Raw genomic sequence first — 19,098 nt, 5'->3', positions numbered from 1 at the left:
CAACTGGGCGAGGTAAGCAATCGTTGCGGCTTCCTTTGAATACCGTCCAAGACACTTTGTCCGGCCTCGTAATACATATGCATGCATATAGGGCATTGGAGACAGCAGCCCGCGCACGGGATATATAGTGGCAGATAATTGTGCAGCTTCAGGGATCTTCTATCACGCCATGCGCACGTGGTACCTTCCGCGTACTTGCAGCGTTCGGTTGGTCGTGACCCGTAGAAATAGGTGCGGAAAATTAGCATCTACCGAGCATGTGAACTGTTGCCTTCCTTGGGCTGTTACGGTTGCTATAAACCGAAGATTCAGCAGAAGCCAAAACGTAACTGTATTGTCGCGGTTATGTTCAGCCGTATGTCATTGTTTACCTATCAATTGCTGAGCGTTTATTCATATAAAGTATCGTGACATTTGCGGGCCTGACGAAGCCATTCAAAGGCTTGCGGGGCCGTGTCCAGCAGTAGGCATCGATTCACATACAGAACACAAACAATAAACAGTATATGGTTATTGAAACACAGATAAAAAAATGCGCACAATCAACTTTTTAGCTCATACAAACTAGCTTTTTGCGGCTATTCAGAGAAAGTACTGCAGCAGGAAGCTTACTGAAAAGTAAGGGAACCTATATGCACGAGTGCGTTCACCATATCTCGTTCGCACTCTCGGCTGACCACAACGATCACGCAAGGTTGCGGGCAAGCGTGTTGGAAATGTACAAATCGCTTTGTCTAAATGTACCTAAGCACAACTTCGGAGAATAACAATTCGAAATCGGTGCTTTTTAAATGTGAAAATATAATAATATTCTTATCTACACATGTACTATAAACAGGTTTTAAGATAGGTTGCTACATGCAATTAACCTTAATGCTCCAGAAATGGGAGCAGAAATAAAGGCGACATATCCCGTAGAGAACAGCACTACATGTACACTATTAACCTTCCATTAATTAACACCACAAATTGAAAAAGATACATCCCCTTGCTCCTTGGTTTCGGTGGCTGTTCGCTTCCGTCATGTATGCCATAACGAGCACCTTTTTTCCCTTCACTTGTATGCTTAACAATATAGGGGGCATTTATGATCTCTATTGAGCTGTGATCGTATCCTTTTTTGGTAGTCGCGATTGGTATGCCTCGGCTTATTCAAGAAACACTGCGTTTGGAAGCAAAATTTTCCTTAGGAAAGTTAGTCACAGTGTATCATCTCATGTTTAGAGCTGAGCATGGACGCATCCTTGCATTGGAATTAAGTTCTCATAAAATCGAACAGTGCGGCTAGCTGGAAAAGAAGTATTCACTCCCAAATCATGCACAATATCCACCAAATCTTGGCCACTCTGGGCGCGCAGCATTAGAAGTGAACTTATCCGACAGAAACATACCTACTTAGGCAAACTTCAAGGCGTGAAAATTGAATACAATTTTATTTCTAATGTCATAAACAAAAATTATATGTATTGCTTACGCAGAAAAAAAAGACATTTATTGGCAACATTTGAGACTCACACGAAAATAGACAAAAATATTAAATATATTATGAGATAAAACTGAATTACAGTTTTTTTAACATACTGAAAAGCGTTACTTGTCCAGAAGCCGCACGGATCGCGCACAGTGAGACATTTCGCGCCATCGTTCAAATCGAACGATTTGAGTAAGCACGGTAAGGAAAGAGTCGAGACATCTGCACGTCTGTGGGAACAACACCTGCTAGCTCTTTGTGTAGCGACGCAAGCGTAGTTTTACGGGCTTTCTGTCTCTAACTGCCGGAGCGGGTCTTCGTCCAACCACATATGCATGACGTCAGTACCAGCGGTTTTCTTGTCAATGAGCTGCTGCATCCGCTGTAGCTGCTCGCGCGTAAAATAGTTCTTGGAGTCTCCCACAATCCCTTTCCGGACAAAGTTCACTGTGTTAGTTTCCCGCTCGGGCGCGACGAATACTTTTCCAAACAGAGTCTTCATTTCGTCTGGCAACGCGTTGGGGTCCCTGTCAAGGATGCTCTTGAGTATTGCAGGGTCCAGCGCAAACTGCCGCTTCATGAAGTCCGCGCTGCTCTTGTCCAGCACTGCCAGCAAGCGCTCTTTGTTGTGAAGCAGCTCCTGCTCGTAGTGTGGCCCGAGAAAGCATGCTATCTTGAGCACGGTGGCGCGTTTATCCTTGGCCAGTTGCTCGTAGGTTATGAAGAACACGTTTGGCTGCGTCCTGAGCGCGTACCAGGGCAGCAGGTGGTCGAAGAAGCCCCCATGGTCCGTCTGACCACTCACGAACAGCTCGAAGAAGTCGTCGAACGTTCCTTCGCGAAAGTCCGCCGCCGGCAGCGTCTTGGTGTGGTGGTAAAAGGACACGCAGCAGTCCCAGGGGTTTCGGGCCACGTACACGTACCTGCATGTACAGTTAGCGAAAAGTTGTACCACTGCATCCGTCTTCGACGAGCTACCAATTTCTCACAGTGACCGTTTGGGTTCTCTTAGCTATTCCACGTATGTTTTTGACTCAGTACAACTGGGCAAGCACGGTGATGAAACTGAAGATTACTAAATATGAAAATGTCTGCTTACGAAAGGAAACATCTGTTGACTCTGCAATTGCCGACTTAAGGAATCAGGCGTGGTGGAGAGCGCGGGGACATCATAACTTTCTCGCGCGACCTGTAGTAATAAAACATCGATGCAGGTCGCCACAACATCACATTCATTCGATGAATTCAGGGAATATGGGAGGGGCTCAATGGCGGAACGTTAGGAAAAAGCAGGCTGAAGGTGCCACTGGGTTTGCTGTATTCTCTGGCCATGTTCGCGCGGAGTGCAGCACTGGAAAGCTTGCGACTTCACATGGTCTTGCTTCGAGGGGTCCCTGGCCACGCCAGAATTGCAGAAAATGAGCTGGTCAATCGGCTCACCCGAGACTTCATGCACCGGGCTATTGCAATTACCTGGCCTTTCCCGCCGACATGTGAAGGCACTCTTCAGTGCAAACAGAACATAAAAAATGCCATGTATGCCCTCCAAACACTGCTATACCCGCACCCAGCGCTACCAACACCACCACTGCAGCCTACTCCTCAAAGTACGATTAAATACATTACACACTCCCGCCCGGTCCTACCTATAGCGCCTGCGACCTACTCCAACCTGCCTTAACTACTGTGAATCCTAAGCAAACCTTTAATATTGCCTCTACACATCGCCCACGCCATCTATCCTCCCTCGCTTCCCTTAACCCCTCCCCCCGGTGTGCCCGGTTGACCTCGGACGAGGTAGAAGATCAACTGGCCTTGGAAGAACAAGCTCGTTCTCTCCTCGGCGACTGAAATAAGTTTGTCAAATAAAATGCTTTCTCTCTTTCTATCACACACCACATTTATAGAGGCAGCCCTAAAACAACCTCGGCCGTTTCCTTTTTCGTCTAGTCAAAGTAGCAGGTAGATTATAATTTAGAAAGACGTCCAACGCTTTCAAAACAATGTGCAAGAAACATTTCGCACAAATTCATCCTTAAAGATCCTACTAACAGCAAGAAAGACACGCTATGGAACGGTGAAAGGGATGGGGTTAAGGAGCTCGTGTCGCAGTAAAGCCGGTGTCGTCGACGTCGGCGGCGTTGGCCTTGAGCGAAAAAGGGTGCATCTTGGTGGACACCCATACCGCGCCGTAAGGGAAGGGATTTTCCTTCCCTTACGGCGCGGTACAGGTGCCGACCGAAATATTTGAGACAGTCGCCCTTTCCTTTCCTTAAAACCAGATTTCATTTCATTTTCCTTCCCTTACGGCCCGGTACGGGTGTCCACCGAGGTAACTGATACAGGCGTCATTTCCTTTCCTTAAAGGGAAGGTGAAGTGGTTTTTTTAAATGAGTTTCGAGCGGTATAGCGGTTTTCTATAGATTTCTGCCCTGCCGATTCGAGAGTGGTATTTAAATCGCCCGAAAACAATGACGTGGACATTTATATTCAAGAAATAAGGAGCAATCACCGCGGGCTATTTCAAGCGGGTAGTCTCCGCTCGTGATTGGTCGAAAGCTTATTGACGTCATCGTTGCCATCTACACTGTTCTTTCACGTGCTGGGAGAAGCGGCTGGTTTTCGCAGCTGTACAGTTTATTTATCAACATATATTCGTGATTATGGAATCTCCGTGCTCTCCGAAAGATCCTTGCGCTTCTCCGTATGTGTTCGAGCCCCCAGCTTCCACGCAGAAGCGACAAACACTGGAAAATGACAACTCGGACTCGACTGCTAGCCGCAGTGAGGTGGCAACGTTTTCTCACGTGGGAAGCACTGACTGGTACATATTTTTTTTCTGGTAAGCGTACACGGGCGTGTAAATGAACAAAGGAAAGCCAAATAATATATTACACAATGTTGAAAAGCTTGGAGTGCGTCATTGTCACGGGTCCCCGGAGAACGCTCGGGCCGAAAGGGTGGTCTAGGCGACAGGTGTACCCACACAGACGCAGCCTACGTGACACAAACACTAGCACACAAAACTAACAAAACTAACACAAATACCAGCAATAAGCAATACACACGACCCGGGGACACTGCTAATAGCGTCTCCTACTAGCGTTCTACTGTTAGTGGTCGGCGTTCGTGTTCACTGTTCGGTGCTGATGGAGCGTTGCATGCGTCCAGTAGCCGGCGTCGAGGTGGCGTTCGAAGTGCTCAGGCTGGCGTTGCTGGCAGCGTCGTTGGCGGCATCGTACGAGCTCCCGGTCCAAGCGCCCGTGAAGGTGATGCGTTTGAGCTCTTTCCTCTTGCTTTCTTCTTTCGACGAAAGCTGCTCTTGGTGGCGGCGACGCGCGTCTGTGCGCGAACACCGAAGGAACGACGCCAGGCTTGAGCCGAGCAGATTTCACTGCGATGCCCATCCCCCGTGTCAGTGACAGGTTCCGGTGGTAATCCGTGTCACGAAAGTGACCTGAGCAAAGCATGCTGTTCTTTGTGGGCCAGAAGTTCTTCCTTTTGACAGCTGCAATCCACCGTTTATCAAGAGCCTTGTCTTTAGGGAAGTGTTGGAATGCAACATCGTCACGGCCACTTCTGTTCCTGCAGCCGTACGCCGCGCAGAAAAACGGCATGCTGAGCGCTAAGCTTTCTTACCCTGCCTCGGCCACTTGTTGTAAGCAAACGTATCAAATACACTCGAATACACGTACAAAAAAAACGCGCGGGCGATGTCTCCTCAGCGGCGCTGGTCGCCTGCTCGCAGCAAAAGCACAGGGAGCAAATGGGTCCGGCTCAGCGCAAGTCAACGATGACATCCTTTCCGGTCGCTTCCACTTGGCTCTCCCGACTTCGGCCCGTTTCACATGCTGCGACTAGACCGAAAATATCCGGTGTAGTCGGTGAGGCCGCAGTGCGATTTTTGATCATTGCTTTCACATGCGACACCAACACAACGAATTCGGTAGGAAGAACCGGCAAGGTTCCTTGATGTTTGCATAGGCAGCCCATTATTAAACGCGACAGAAACATCACGCAGAATGTGTTGATAATTTTATGACCAGCGTATTTTTAGATGAAAGGCATTATTTCGTATGTTTTGATTAGAATAAACAGTTTTGCTTCTGCCGCGGCAACAGCTCCCACGTGACCGCACGTCGCACGCCGTCTCGGCGCTCCCCAATGGTCAGTCGCAGAGCGAACGCACCGACGCTGCGACTGAGTACCAATCGGACGGAACTCGATCGCAAGCCGTCTGCAACTAGAGCGACGGCCCTCCCCAGTCGCAGACCGACATAATTCGCAGTGTCGCAGGTGAAAATCTCATGCATGTGAAACGGGCCTTCCTCCGCGCTCCGCGCGCTGAGAGAAGCGGAGCATCAAGGGAACTTTATTCGAGCATTTTGTAATTTCTGCGTGAAACATCGCGTAAAAAACTTCGCAGACGTAAAATGTGATGTGATAACGTGCTTAATGTCAAGTATCTTCAAGTTCTATAGCCTCTTCACCTTCCCTTTAAAGGACCTTCATAAAATCGGTAGGCCCAGAAAACTAGCCAGGCGTAACAAGGCTCAGTACTGAGGAGGTCGAAGCCATTCCAGGGTTGTTCGTCTCAGGGTAGGGTATGCCAAAGAAGCCACATGCGAAACACTCAGCTTGGCTGCTGCGAAACAATAGCTGATCTCAGAAATTACAGCGCTGTTTCTTTCGAATTGAGCGCAGGACGGCAAAGGAAAACCGCGCTACAGATCAAGATTGCCGCTGATTTGTTTTTTTCTTTGGCCCCCTGAGCTTCACGCTGTTGGGCGTCTGCACGGGAACAGCAGTCGTATTCAGTTCACTTACGGGCGAACATCAGCCCTCTAACAACCACGTTCACACACGACCTGTTCGCTCAGAAGACGTGACTAGAAGCTGCCTATACGTGCTGTTGCCGCATCACACCCTCGCCCTGAACTTGCTTGTTGGATACGTACCTTGCCTCGTCCCGTAGCGCCAGCCTGGCCAGCGGAAGATGGGTCTTCATGAGGCGCGGCTCGGGCCTGTCCTCCAGGATGCGTGTGCCTAGGAGCTCGAGGAGCGGCGTCCTGGCCAGCCACTCGTAGAAGTTGTCCGCCGACCGGCCTCCGTTCACAATGAGCTGCAAGATCTGCTGGGCCCAGTGGGTGCCACACTTTGGGTACGTGACGAGCACCACATCTCCAGCGCGGGGCACGAACTTCAGAGCCTCTCGGACCGGCTCCGGGCTGAACTCGCTGGTAAGGCGAAGTCCCTCGATGTCCACGTACTTGGGAAGCCTGCGGCTGGCCATGTCACTTGTTGCGTGGCTGCGGTCGCTCGGGCAAGCCTGATCAAAAGGATCACTGCGAGAAAACAGGTCATAGCGCTAAGAAAGGGAGGGGAAAATTTCTTTTCTAACTTGATTAAGTCGCATTTAAAAAGAATAGAGTCGCGCCGGGGATGGCATGATACACGAGATGTAGGGTGTAACGCTCTGATGCTGCGCGTGGGCTATGAGGGACACCATGGTGGAGGACTCCGTGTCGATTTCGATCCCTCGGGACTCTTCAACGTGCACTAACATCGAACAGCACACGAGAATTTTTAATGCACGAATGCATTTACCGGCTAAATTTTCACATTTCTATGTCCGAAAAATTTTGCTCTTCCGTCCACACGCGGAAAGGGGTGGATTAGAACCCACGCCTTTTAGGGGCACAATATGGGTATATTGGCTACGCGGGGCGCTGAGGCTGTTTGCGCGTCGACGCGAACGTACGGTGCTGCTGCGCCTTTTACCTATAACATGCAGGCCGCGTGCAATATTTTGTGCAACACTTGCTCACGTAATAGTTAGCTTGCAATTGGTGCAGATGGAGACGACCCAAGAGAGACTCCTTGAAAACGTTGGAGCTTTTTACGCATTGGAAGGCGCAGTTTGTCCGTCCTAAAGGTTCGAGCACCCGTTCGTCAATTGCCTCCCTCGGTCGTACTCTTGTCCGCGTTTCGCACGTGTTTGTATGGTGCTCGAGTTTGTTCTAGTTGGCTACTCGGGTGCGTAAAATGTCTATAAACACGCTTGTGCCAAAGCTAGCGTCCTCGTTCCTTGCATCCGCCAGGGCGACCTCGCCTATAAGGAGTGACAACTGCTGCACAGCAAATGAAATTCAGAACAAATACATGTACCGAATAGCCCATAACCGGCGAAGATTTCAACTAAACAGGTCGTACACGCTACTTCATCGCTGCTGCTAATACGTGGCTGCTTGAAAGTGATGTAAAGAGCGCATAAAGGTTTAATGACAACCTTCCTTGTGTTGTTTCTTTTGTATGCATGAGATCAAAGCATTGAACAACCTTAGCGTACCACAGAATAGACCGCAATGTTTCTGCTTTTCCGCTCCATCGAAATGTGGCCGCCGCAGCCGATATCGCAGCCTTGGGCTCAACAGCCGAATTGCAAAGCCACCACGACGAGATCGCGCAACTGAGTTACATTGCAAAAACGCTGTCAAGGAAGTGCATATTTTCAGTGTTCTGAATAAGGATCAGCTCACGAATACGTCTACATTGTGAAGATGCACAACTTCGGAGAAAAGCTCCTGAGCTGTTCATACAGACAACCCTACCCAAGATGGACTGCGACTACAAAGGTGCACTCCATCCATTATGCACAGAAAATGGTCCAAATTGTTCTAATAAACCATACTGCAGTGTTGACGGCGGCCTGGAATAGAGAAGTGAGTCGTTTCCTTTGAACTCCTTCAAATAATTGACAATAATTGACAACATTTAGTTGAGCAGCTTGGAAACCACTGAATTAATTAAGTTAAGCAAAAATCTGCAATGAGCCGCGGTGGCTCAGCGGTTAGGGCGCTCAGCTACTGATCCGGAGTTCCCGGGTTCGAACCCGACCGCGGCGGCTGCGTTTTTATGGAGGAAAAACGCTAAGGCGCCCGTGTGCTGTGCGATGTCAGTGCACGTTAAAGATCCCCAGGTGGTGGAAATTATTCCGCAGCCCTCCACTACGGCACCTCTTTCTTCCTTTCTTCTTTCACTTCCACCTTCATCCCTTTCCTTAGGGCGTGGTTCAGGTGTCCGCCGATATATGAGACAGATACTGCGCCATTTCCTTTCCCCAAAAACCAATTATTATTATCATATCATTAAGGTGCCACGGGAAGATAGATTTCTGGAAAGACAGCTGTGTTCCGCGCATTTTTTTGTCTCGTTATGATCCGAAGCAGTCGCACAAAACTCCGGATCACAACGATATTACGCTCGCTCGCGAGCGCTGATAGGGCCCGCAATTGCGCAAACATTTGCGTGCCATGTGACCACCCAGCGCGGGAGCGATGACAGACTTATCATGCACGCAACCATCGGCTTTCGCACGCTCGCCTCCGCACGAAGCAGAGAGCTGCATTACGTTTCTACGTATACCCACCAAGCTCAATGCAACTTTGCCATAGTTTACAAAGTGCCTTAATTCCCGTAGAGAAAAAAATTACTTTGGGAGTCCGCAGAACCACTCGTGCACCGCCTGGCGTGCCTCTTCATCAGAACTAAACTTACTACCACCTGCAGTGCTTCTTTGAATGGTCCAAACATGTTTGGAAGTCGCTCGGGGAAAAGTCTGGTGAACATGGTGGATGAGGAAGGCACTAAAACTTCAGGTCTGCGATTGTCGGAACTGCTGCGTGGGCGGTATGGGGCCGTGTATTGTTGTGTTGCGACACCTTCAGACAGCAATCCATATTGTTTCGACTTAATGACACACCCGCGATGATATTCTAGAAGGCCAGAGTACGTATGATTCATTAGTGATAGTTGTCCCTCGCGACGTGTAAACCTCTAAGATGACGCCTTTTGTGTCGCAAAAGAGGGCCAGGATAAGCTTGCCTGCTGATGGTTGTCTCCAACTTCTTTGGTTTGGGTGATGAGGAATGGCGCCATGCAATCTTACTTGCTCTTTTCGCTTCTGGTTGGTGGTATTGAACGCAGGCTCTGTTCCTAGTGATGATTCATACAAGGAAGGCATCGCCGTTTAGTTCAACGCGCTGCAGGAGTTGTTCACACGCATCAACACGTCTCTGTTCCAATTCAGGAGTCAGCTGCCGGGGCAGCCATCTTGCGGACACTTTGCGAAATTCGAGTGCATCACGCACAATGTGGCATTGCTGAACCACGACTGATCTTTGCAGTTGCTGCAGTGCCATCCAGTGCCGCTCGTCGGTTCTACATTACGGTGGCTTCAACGCCTGCAGTGGTTTCTGGGGTCCCTGACCCTGACGTGAAGCATCGGCCACGGATCATAACGCGCATTGCGAACTTCTTTCTCCATTCGTGCATACAATTGCTTCCGTGAAAAACTTGAGTAACCATAGTGGATCATCATTTTGCGATTAATTTCGATACGTTCCACGCATTCACTGTGCTTGAAACTGATCGAATAACAGAAGGCTACTCCTCCCCGGTGCAAGTTTCTACTGGGCGACCATTTCACTGTTCCTGTGCCAATGTTTCTGCATCTGCTCAATAATGGCACTCAGTGAACACCGGGCACATTGTTGGAAACATGCCTAACAAATTACAGGCTACTGCGCCATTTTTTAATCTTTTTATTACACTGTTGTGGTTTTCATTTGACAGCATGACCCTAAAAAATCGCACATATTTTTAGAGATGCTATCTACAGGCGACCACTGACAAAATTCGTTTAGTTTCATGACGTTCCATCTTTTCATGTTTCGCTACCAACTATAAAAGGATACAGCTTTAAAAAAATAGCAGTTGGTAACATTGGGCCATGGTCCATGGTATCTAGTACTACTCCGCTAGCCAATCACAATAGTAAACGAAGTCAGCTTTTTAATATTTGAGTATATTAAACAAACAAGGTATCAAAATTCCAGACCTGTTAATTTTTTTCTTGTGATTATCTTCTTGTTTAGGTAAAAAGAAAAGATTTCACGACGGGCTACTTTCTTGTCGTGGAGGCATTCTGTGCGGCGGTCCTGAATGTGGTGGGGGTAATAACACTTATTGCCAAGCAATGCAGAGGGGGGCAAGCCTCGCCCCCCTTACATGGCACGAGGTAACCCTTAGGGGGCTGCCCTTAGCGGGCAAAGTCCTGAATGTGGGCGGAGCTTCTCTTCAGATGTAAGTTTTATCCGACTACAGCCCGCAAAAACTTCGTAATGTTTAGTTTTATTGCCACAACCTGTCTCAGGTTTTTCGAACATTTGGCTGATGTACTGGCTGGGCCATCCAGCGTGTTTATGCTGTGGACGCGAATCCCCTGTCCCACAGTAACGGCCGCGCGTGATTATAACGCGATGTTATGGGCGCGCCGTTCGGGAGGTTTGCGAGGGAGGGCACTCACGCCGCCCCCGCTTCCTTTCGCGCCCCCGCAGCGACACCGCCGCGGAGACTTTCCCTCTTTTCCCTCTTAGCACGGAGAGACCTCCTCTCCACATCCCGGGAGAAGGCACGGTCGCGCGGTTCTCCTGGGGCCCACTTGTCTTCTGGCGGGAGCCGCGCACACGCGCGGACGCAGATCTGCCACGGAGACCGCTGCCGTTATCGTGCGGCCACCGTGTGTGAACTGACCGCCGCGGGCCGTGAGCGAGGAGCCACGCGAGGTGAGCGGAACCTTTCTCCCCCACCATTTTGTGTGCGTTTCACACTTTTTGTGCCTTTCACCCCCGTACGCGGGCGGAACACTCCCTCGTTGCTTTGTTGCTTGCTGCTAATTGTATTGCTCGGGAGCAATAAACACTCATCCGAGTAGCATACTCGTGTTTGCCCCCTCTGGCCCGAACCCGCCGTGGTTGCGACTTTCCGCACCGCGGGTTGGGGGTCACAGCTCTGACTGCTAGGGCTGGCACGCTGGTGCTAGGCAAAGAGCGACCACTGCTTCTAGCCCTTTGAGCGTTATTACAATAATAACCCCCATAATACAGATATATTTATGCATACAGATATGTTATACACCCAGTATTTTATGCAGATATGCTTATCTACTTAAAAAAAAACATTTCACGCTCACACCATTCTCGCTGCAAAGCGCAGTTCACAGACATAGAAAATGTGGGAAGACGATAGCTGTCTTTTTTTTTTCTTTTTTGTATGCGTGCCTGCACTTTTTTACGCCGAAAAGAGGGTAGTCAGTCCTGAAGCACTTTTACGTCCCCGCTTTAAGACAGTCGTTTTAATCGCACGTCCCTCACTGGCTGTTTTTTTTTTTTTGCCACAGAGCAGAGCACGCAGCGCGCCAACAAACGGAACGCATGCTTGCAGCCTGGAAAGAGAAGCATTTTACAGCGAAAGCAGTGCTACAGTACCCGCCTCCCCGGGAATCTGATGTCTGTTGAGGTGAAGGCTCTAGCCGAAGCGAGGAGCCTAGACCCTCCACCTGTACCCTTCACCTCCACCCTACAGGAGCGCGACCCACCAACCACCCACTTACCTCCGCCCTCTTTCAACCTCCAGAAAAATTATGTCGAGTGTCTGAAGCATCGGCTTAGAGCAAAAGCAGCAAAGTAATAAAGTAACCATCGAGAGTGAATCCAACTGCTTTCGCAGAATTGTCGATTCAGATATCTCACCGACCGTAATTTTATCCCTCCTATTTCGAATGTCAGGACAGGGTTGCAAACTCAAGGGCAAAAAGCCCATGCGTTTACCGCTGTGTTACGCTTAAAACAAAGGGTGACGGCACACACGTCATGTAACGCGAATTCCGATGAGCCAAGGCTTAAATTGCACATTGTGAGAGAAAGCTACATAGGATTCCGTGCCTCTGAAGAGGACAGGGCTGGTTTTACGCTCACTCCTGGAATCTACATGAGAAGCCTACCACTCTTCGCCGATATAATATTAGCGACGGTGAAGAGCTTCGCTGCGTGTACTTACTTTAAAAATGTGGACACTGACGCCCGCACGGCACGACTTCAAGCCTGCAGGAGTGCGAGTGCTCACGCGCCGGACAATTATCATTTGTTTATGGCCCTCTGTTATCATGCATTTATGCTGGCGAGGCCGCACACGCTATCTGGCGACGAACGCCTCTTCTTTATCGGGCGAGGAGACTCGCAGCGACGAGGGCGCGTGTATCGGTTGCACGTGCCGCGACGTGTTTGGCGCTCTCTCGCTGGTTCTCCCCCGGACCATTACAAAAGTGTACTGGACCATTGTGAAGTGTGTCGGTGACGGCGCGGAGCAAATGTAGGCGGTGTGGTCGCCGCAGTGACGAAAAGCGTAGAGGGTGCTGGCAATAAGAGAAGTGTAGAGAAGTGCTGCCGTATCGCTCGCGGCGTAGACAGAGCACACGCGGCGTCAGCTTTTGCCCCTAATTTCATAGGTTGGTTTCTGTCGAATATCGCTGTTTTACGGTCGTGCCGTGGTGCAAATGTTTTCTGTGAAGAACTGCGGAGACACTACGAATTAAGCGAAACGGGACGTGCTTTGTAACGCGCCACAATAGCGGTTGCAGCTCGTGCAAAAAACCGAGATACATGTAGCCTATAGACGTGAAGCGTGGCCATGGTGCATAAAGAGAGAGAGAGACATTTATGATTTCGTTTGTTATCGTAAGGTAATTTGTGGACGATAAATACCACCCTACACCGCCCCAGTTCTTAGTGGCAACTAATGCTCAGATTAACAAGTGTATATTACTCCCTACCCCTATCCTTTCTTACTATCGCTCACCACTTTTTCCCCCTCCCTGTCCTTTTATTCCCGCTAGTCGCAGCTCAGGTGCTTCAGGTTCCGATGGCAGGTGCCGCGGCTAGCAACATCTGTTCCTTCCATTGTTATTTTAATAATAAATAGTCACTAACAACTCTAGTACTGAAATTTACCGCTCAGTGCTTGGACATACAAGCGTCTAAACAAGCTTACTTCAAATTCTATACTCACACACGACCATGATGGACAAAGTAAAGTTACGACATTGAACCTGTTGTGTTTGAATTCTTCCTGACCTAAAAGACCACAGAAAGTACACTCGGCACAGCTCGGTCTCTTCGAAGCTAGGTACGTGGCTCAGGAGGGCAAGAAGCACTGCTGATGCATTTGCACTGTGTCTAGTTCAATTGATGTTGCTATGATTGCATGTGGTTCAAGGGGGGGGGGGGGGGGGGGGCGAGTGGAAGCGTTTTTCGGCTCCTTGAAGACGCGAGTTGATTGTAAGGAAAGCTGTGCACTGGATGCCCCCAAGTTTAATTCCTCACGCGCACTGACATAGTACAGCACATGGGTGTTTTGGTGGACATTTCGCCTCCATCGAAATGCGACAGTTGGATATGAACCCGAATATAAATTAAAACCACTGAGCTAACGCGGCGGGTGTAAGAAAAATTGGCCATGGAAATCTTGTTTAACCATAAATCCTGAACTTGCAAAACTGGCATGCAGATGGGGAAAGGGTCTTCGTCATATTTAACTGAAAAAATAATAATATTGTGACTACCATGCACAACTTGGCGGTGCTTTTGCAAAATGCTGTTCCCAGACTTGCATGCTGCGCTCATGCAATGTATACCACGAACTTGAAGCTTCGTGCCGTCCAGCTGCGTTAGCGTGAAATTTTTTTAAAATCAAGACCACAGCTCTGAGACAGAACAGGTCAGTGGCCTCAAGGTAAGGAGACGTGAATAATGTATGTGGTCCCGCAAATATGTGTACTTGCTTTCATGTCCACTTCCATCCTGTTCTCCTAGCCCGTGCTTTCAAAATTTGCGCTTGCTCCCATGTGTTTGTTTCTTTCTTCCAGTGTTTGTTTTATATTTGACTGCTTTTGCTTGCGTTTGCCTTACCTCTTTACTTTTAAATTCGCCTTCATCTCAAAGTGCTGCAAATTCGCTCCTAACCGACGTGAAATATCACACGACCGAGAAGTTATAAATTTAAACCCCCGCCGCGCGCACGACCTACGCGACCGAAGGACGAAGGTTGTCATATATTGCGGCTATAAAGGCAGATGCGCAACAGAGAAAAAAACGTCGAAACAGTCGGAATACCGCAGATTGTGCAAGTGCCACAATGAAGAAGACTATGGAGCCTACTTGCTTCTCTCGTGAGTGAGAGCTAGAAATAGAGTTGTTGCAGACATAGATTCAGGAAGTCGGCCGAGTCCGGCAAATACGCTTTAATGCAAGCTTTAATTTGCTTAACACAATGTGGTAGAGTGGTTGCAGGTATGGATTAAGGAAGTCGGCCGAGTCCGGCAAATACGCTTTAATGCAAGCTTTAATTTGCTTAACACGATGCGCTAGAGTGGTTCAAGACGTGGATTAGGAAGTCGGCCGAGTCTGGCAAATACGCTTTAGTGCAAGCTTTAATTTGCCTAACACGATGCGGTAGAGTGGTTGCAGAAATGGATTCAGGAAGTCGGCCGAGTCGGCCAAATACGCTTTAATGCAAGCTTTAATTTGCATAACAAATTGCGGTAGAGTGGTTGCAGACATGGATTCAGGAAGTCGGTCGAGTCCGGCAAATACGCTTAAATGCAAGCTTTAATTTGCTTAACACGATGCGGTAGAGTGGTTGCAGACATGGATTAAGGAAGTCGGCCAAGTCCGGCAAATACGCTTCAATGCAAGCTTTAATTTGCTTAACACGATGCGGTAGAGTGGTTGCAGACATGGATTCAGGAAGTCGGCCGAGTCCGGCAAATACGCTTTAATGCAAGCTTTAACTTGCTTAACACGATGCGGTAGAGTGGTTGCAGACATGGATTCAGGACGCCGGCCGAGTCCGGCAAATACGCTTTAATGCAAGCTTTAATTTGCTTAACACGATGCGGTAGAGTGGTTGCAGACATGGATTCAGAAAATCGGCCGAGTCCGGCAAATACGCTTTAATGCAAGCTTTAATTTGCTTAACACGATGCGGTAGAGTGGTTGCAGACATGGATTCAGGAAGTCGGTCGAGTCCGGCAAATACGCTTAAATGCAAGCTTTAATTTGCTTAACACAATGCGGTAGAGTGTTTGCAGACATGCATTCAGGAAGTCGGTCGAGTCCGGCAAATACGCTTAAATGCAAGCTTTTTTTGCTTAACACGATGCGGTAGAGTGATTGCAGACATGCATTCAGGAAGTCGGTCAAGTCCGGCAAATACGCTTTAATGCAAGCTTTAATTTGCTTAACACGATGTGGTAGAGTGGTTGCAGACATGGATTCATGAAGTCGGTCGAGTCCGGCAAATACGCTTTAATGCAAGCTTTAATTTTCTTAACACGATGTGGTAGAGTGGTTGCAGACATGGATTCAGGAAGTCGGTCGAGTCCGGCAAATACGCTTTAATGCAAGCTTTAATTTTCTTAACACGATGTGGTAGAGTGGTTGCAGACATGGATTCAGGAAGTCGGTCGAGTCCGGCAAATACGCTTAAATGCAAGCTTTAATTTGCTTAACACGATGCCGTAGAGTGGTTGCAGACATGGATTCAGGAAGTCTTTCGAGACCGGCAAATACGCTTAAATGCAAGGTTTAATTTGCTTAACACGATGCGGTAGAGTGGTTGCAGACATGGATTCAGGAAGTCGGTCGAGTCCGGCAAATACGCTTTAATGCAAGCTTTAATTTGCTTAACACGATGCGATAGAGTGGTTGCAGACATGGATTCAGGAAGTCGGACGAGTCCGGCAAATACGCTTTAATGCAAGCTTTAATTTGCTTAACACGATGCGGTAGAGTGGTTGCAGACATGGATTCAGGAAGTCGGCCGAGTCCGGGAAATACGCTTTAATGCAAGCTTTAATTTGCTTAACACGATGCGGTAGAGTGGTTGCAGACATGGATTCAAGAAGTCGGCCGAGTCAGGCAAATACGCTTAAATGCAAGCTTTAATTTGCTTTACACAACGCGGTAGAGTGGTTGCAGACATGGATTCAGGAAGTCGGCCGAGTCCGTCAAATACGCTTTAATAAAACCTTTAATTTGCTTAACACTATGCGGTAGAGTGGTTGCAGACATGGATTAAGGAAGTCGGCCGAGTCCGGCAAATGCGCTTTAATGCAAGGTTTAATTTGCTTAACACAGTGCGGTAGAGTGGTTGCAGACATGGATTCAGGAAGTCGGCCGAGTTCGGCAAATACGCTTTAATGCAAGCTTTTTTTTTGCTTAACACGATGCGGTAGAGTGGTTGCAGACATGGATTCAGGAAGTCGGCCGAGTCCGGTAAATACGCTTTAATGCAAGCTTTAATTTGCTTAACACGATGCGGTAGAGTGGTTGCAGACATAGATTAAGGAAGTCGGCCGAGTCCGGCAAATGCGCTTTAATGCAAGGTTTAATTTGCCTAACACAATGCGGTAGAGTGGTTGCAGACATGGATTCAGGAAGTCGGCCGAGTCCGGCAAATGCGCTTTAATGCAAGCTTTAATTTGCTTAACACGATGCGGTAGAGTGGTTGCAGACATCGATTCAGGAAGTCGGCCGAGTCCGGCAAATACGCTTTAATGAAACCTTTAATTTGCTTAACACGATGCGGTAGAGTGGTTGCAGACATGGATTCAGGAAGTCGGCCGAGTCCGTCAAATGCGCTTAAATGCAAGGTTTAATTTGCTTAACACAATGCGGTAGAGTGGTTGCAGACATGGATTCAGGAAGTCGGCCGAGTCCGGGAAATACGCTTTAATGCAAGCTTTAATTTGCTTAACACGATGCGGTAGAGTGGTTGCAGACATGGATTCATGAAGTCGGTCGAGTCCGGCTAATATGCTTTAATGCAGGCCTTAATTTGCTTAACACGATGCGGTAGAGTGGTTGCAGACATGGATTCAGGAAGTAGGCCGAGTCCGGCAAATACGCTTTATTAAAAGCTTCAATTTGCTTAACACTATGCGGTAGAGTGGTCGCCGACATGGATTAAGGAAGTCGGCCGAGTCCGGCAAATGCGCTTTAATGCAAGGTTTAATTTGCTTAACACGATGCGGTAGAGTGGTTGCAGACACGGATTCAGGAAGTCGGCCGAGTCCGGCAAATACGCTTTAATGCAAGCTTTAATTTGCTTAACACGATGCGGTAGAGTGGTTGCAGACATGGATTCAGGAAGTCGGCCGAGTCCGGCAAATACGCTTTAATGAAACCTTTAATTTGCTTAACACTATGCGGTAGAGTGGTTGCAGACATGGATTAAGGAAGCCGGCCGAGTCCGGCAAATGCGCTTTAATGCAAGGTTTAATTTGCTTAGCTCAATGCGGTAGAGTGGTTGCAGACATGCATTCAAGAAGTCGGCCGAGTCCGGCAAATACGCTTTAATGCAAGCTTTAATTTGCTTAACACGATGCGGTAGAGTGGTTGCAGACATGGATTCAGGAAGTCGGTCGAGTCCGGCAAATACGCTTAAATGCAAGGTTTAATTTGCTTAACACGATGCGGTAGAGTGGTTGCAGACATGGATTCAGGAAGTCGGTCGAGTCCGGCAAATACGCTTTAATGCAAGCTTTAATTTGCTTAACACGATGCGGTAGAGTGGTTGCAGACATGAATTCAAGAAGTCGGTCGAGTCCGGCAAATACGCTTAAATGCAAGCTTTAATTTGCTTAACACGATGCGGTAGAGTGGTTGCAGGCATGGAGTAAGGAAGTCGGCCGAGTCCGGCAAATACGCTTTAATGCAAGCTTTAATTTGCTTAACACGATGCGGTAGAGTGGTTGCAGACATGGATTAAGGATGTCGGCCGAGTCCGGCAAATACGCTTTAATGCAAGCTTTAACTTGGTTAACACGATGCGGTAGAGTGGTTGCAGACATGGATTCAGGACGTCGGCCGAGTCCGGCAAATACGCTTTAATGCAAGCTTTAATTTGCTTAACACAATGCGGTAGAGTGGTTGCAGACATGCATTCAGGAAGTCGGTCGAGTCCGGCAAATACGCTTAAATGCAAGGTTTAATTTGCTTAACACGATGCGGTAGAGTGGTTGCAGACATGGATTCAGGAAGTCGGTCGAGTCCGGCAAATACGCCTAAATGCAAGGTTTAATTTGCTTAACACGATGCGGTAGAGTGGTTGCAGACATGGATTCAGGAAGTCGGTCGAGTCCGGCAAATACGCTTTAATGCAAGCTTTAATTTGCTTAACACGATGCGGTGGAGTGGTTGCAGACATGGATTCAGGAAGTCAGTCGAGTCCGGCAAATACGCTTTAATGCAAGCTTTATTTGCTTAACACGATGCGGTAGAGTGGTTGCAGACGTGGATTCAGGAAGTCGGCCGAGTCCGGTAAATAGGCTTAAATGCAAGCTTTAATTTGCTTAACACGATGCGCTAGAGTGGTTGCAGACATGGATTCAGGAAGTCGGCCGAGTCCGGCAAATACGCTTTAATGAAACCTTTAATTTGCTTAACACTATGCAGTAGAGTGGTTGCAGACATGGATTAAGGAAGTCGGCCGAGTCCGGCAAATGCGGTTTAATGCAAGGTTTAATTTGCTTAACACGATGCGGTAGAGTGGTTGCAGACATGGATTCAGGAAGTCGGTCGAGTCCGGCAAATACGCTTAAATGCAAGCTTTAATTTGCTTAACACAATGCGGTAGAGTGTTTGCAGACATGCATTCAGGAAGTCGGTCGAGTCCGGCAAATACGCTTAAATGCAAGCTTTTTTTGCTTAACACGATGCGGTAGAGTG

The 19,098-nt window shown here is 48.4% G+C and overlaps 1 protein-coding gene and 1 long non-coding RNA gene across 4 annotated transcripts in view; one reads left to right on the top strand and one right to left on the bottom strand.

The window, feature by feature from the left end:
• Positions 1–444: 444 nt before the first annotated feature.
• Positions 445–12,446, bottom strand: LOC144112880 (sulfotransferase ssu-1-like). Of its 2 annotated transcripts, none has more exons than XM_077645703.1 (3): positions 12,371–12,437; positions 6,430–6,800; positions 445–2,394 (listed from the first exon to the last, which is right to left on the bottom strand). In XM_077645703.1, the coding sequence occupies exons 2-3, from the start codon at positions 6,762–6,764 to the stop codon at positions 1,752–1,754; spliced, it is 978 nt and encodes a 325-aa protein (XP_077501829.1). In that variant the 5' UTR covers positions 6,765–6,800; positions 12,371–12,437; the 3' UTR covers positions 445–1,751. The 2 variants fall into 2 exon arrangements, with proteins under 2 accessions (XP_077501829.1, XP_077501830.1); XM_077645704.1 differs by having other exon boundaries at positions 446–2,394; positions 6,430–6,816; positions 12,371–12,446.
• LOC144112882 (uncharacterized) overlaps positions 10,849–19,098 on the top strand; it is a 35,076-nt gene continuing 26,826 nt past the window's right edge. For both annotated transcript variants that reach the window (XR_013310520.1, XR_013310521.1), the window contains exon 1: positions 10,849–11,097. This is a non-coding gene — a long non-coding RNA (uncharacterized LOC144112882). The remainder of the gene's footprint in view (positions 11,098–19,098) is intronic.

The sequence above is a fragment of the Amblyomma americanum genome, chromosome 1 (genome assembly GCF_052857255.1).
Source record: "Amblyomma americanum isolate KBUSLIRL-KWMA chromosome 1, ASM5285725v1, whole genome shotgun sequence".
NCBI lineage: Eukaryota > Metazoa > Arthropoda > Arachnida > Ixodida > Ixodidae > Amblyomma > Amblyomma americanum.
The sequence above is the reverse complement of the archived record's forward strand: the minus strand, read 5'-3'. Positions and strand labels throughout refer to the sequence as shown.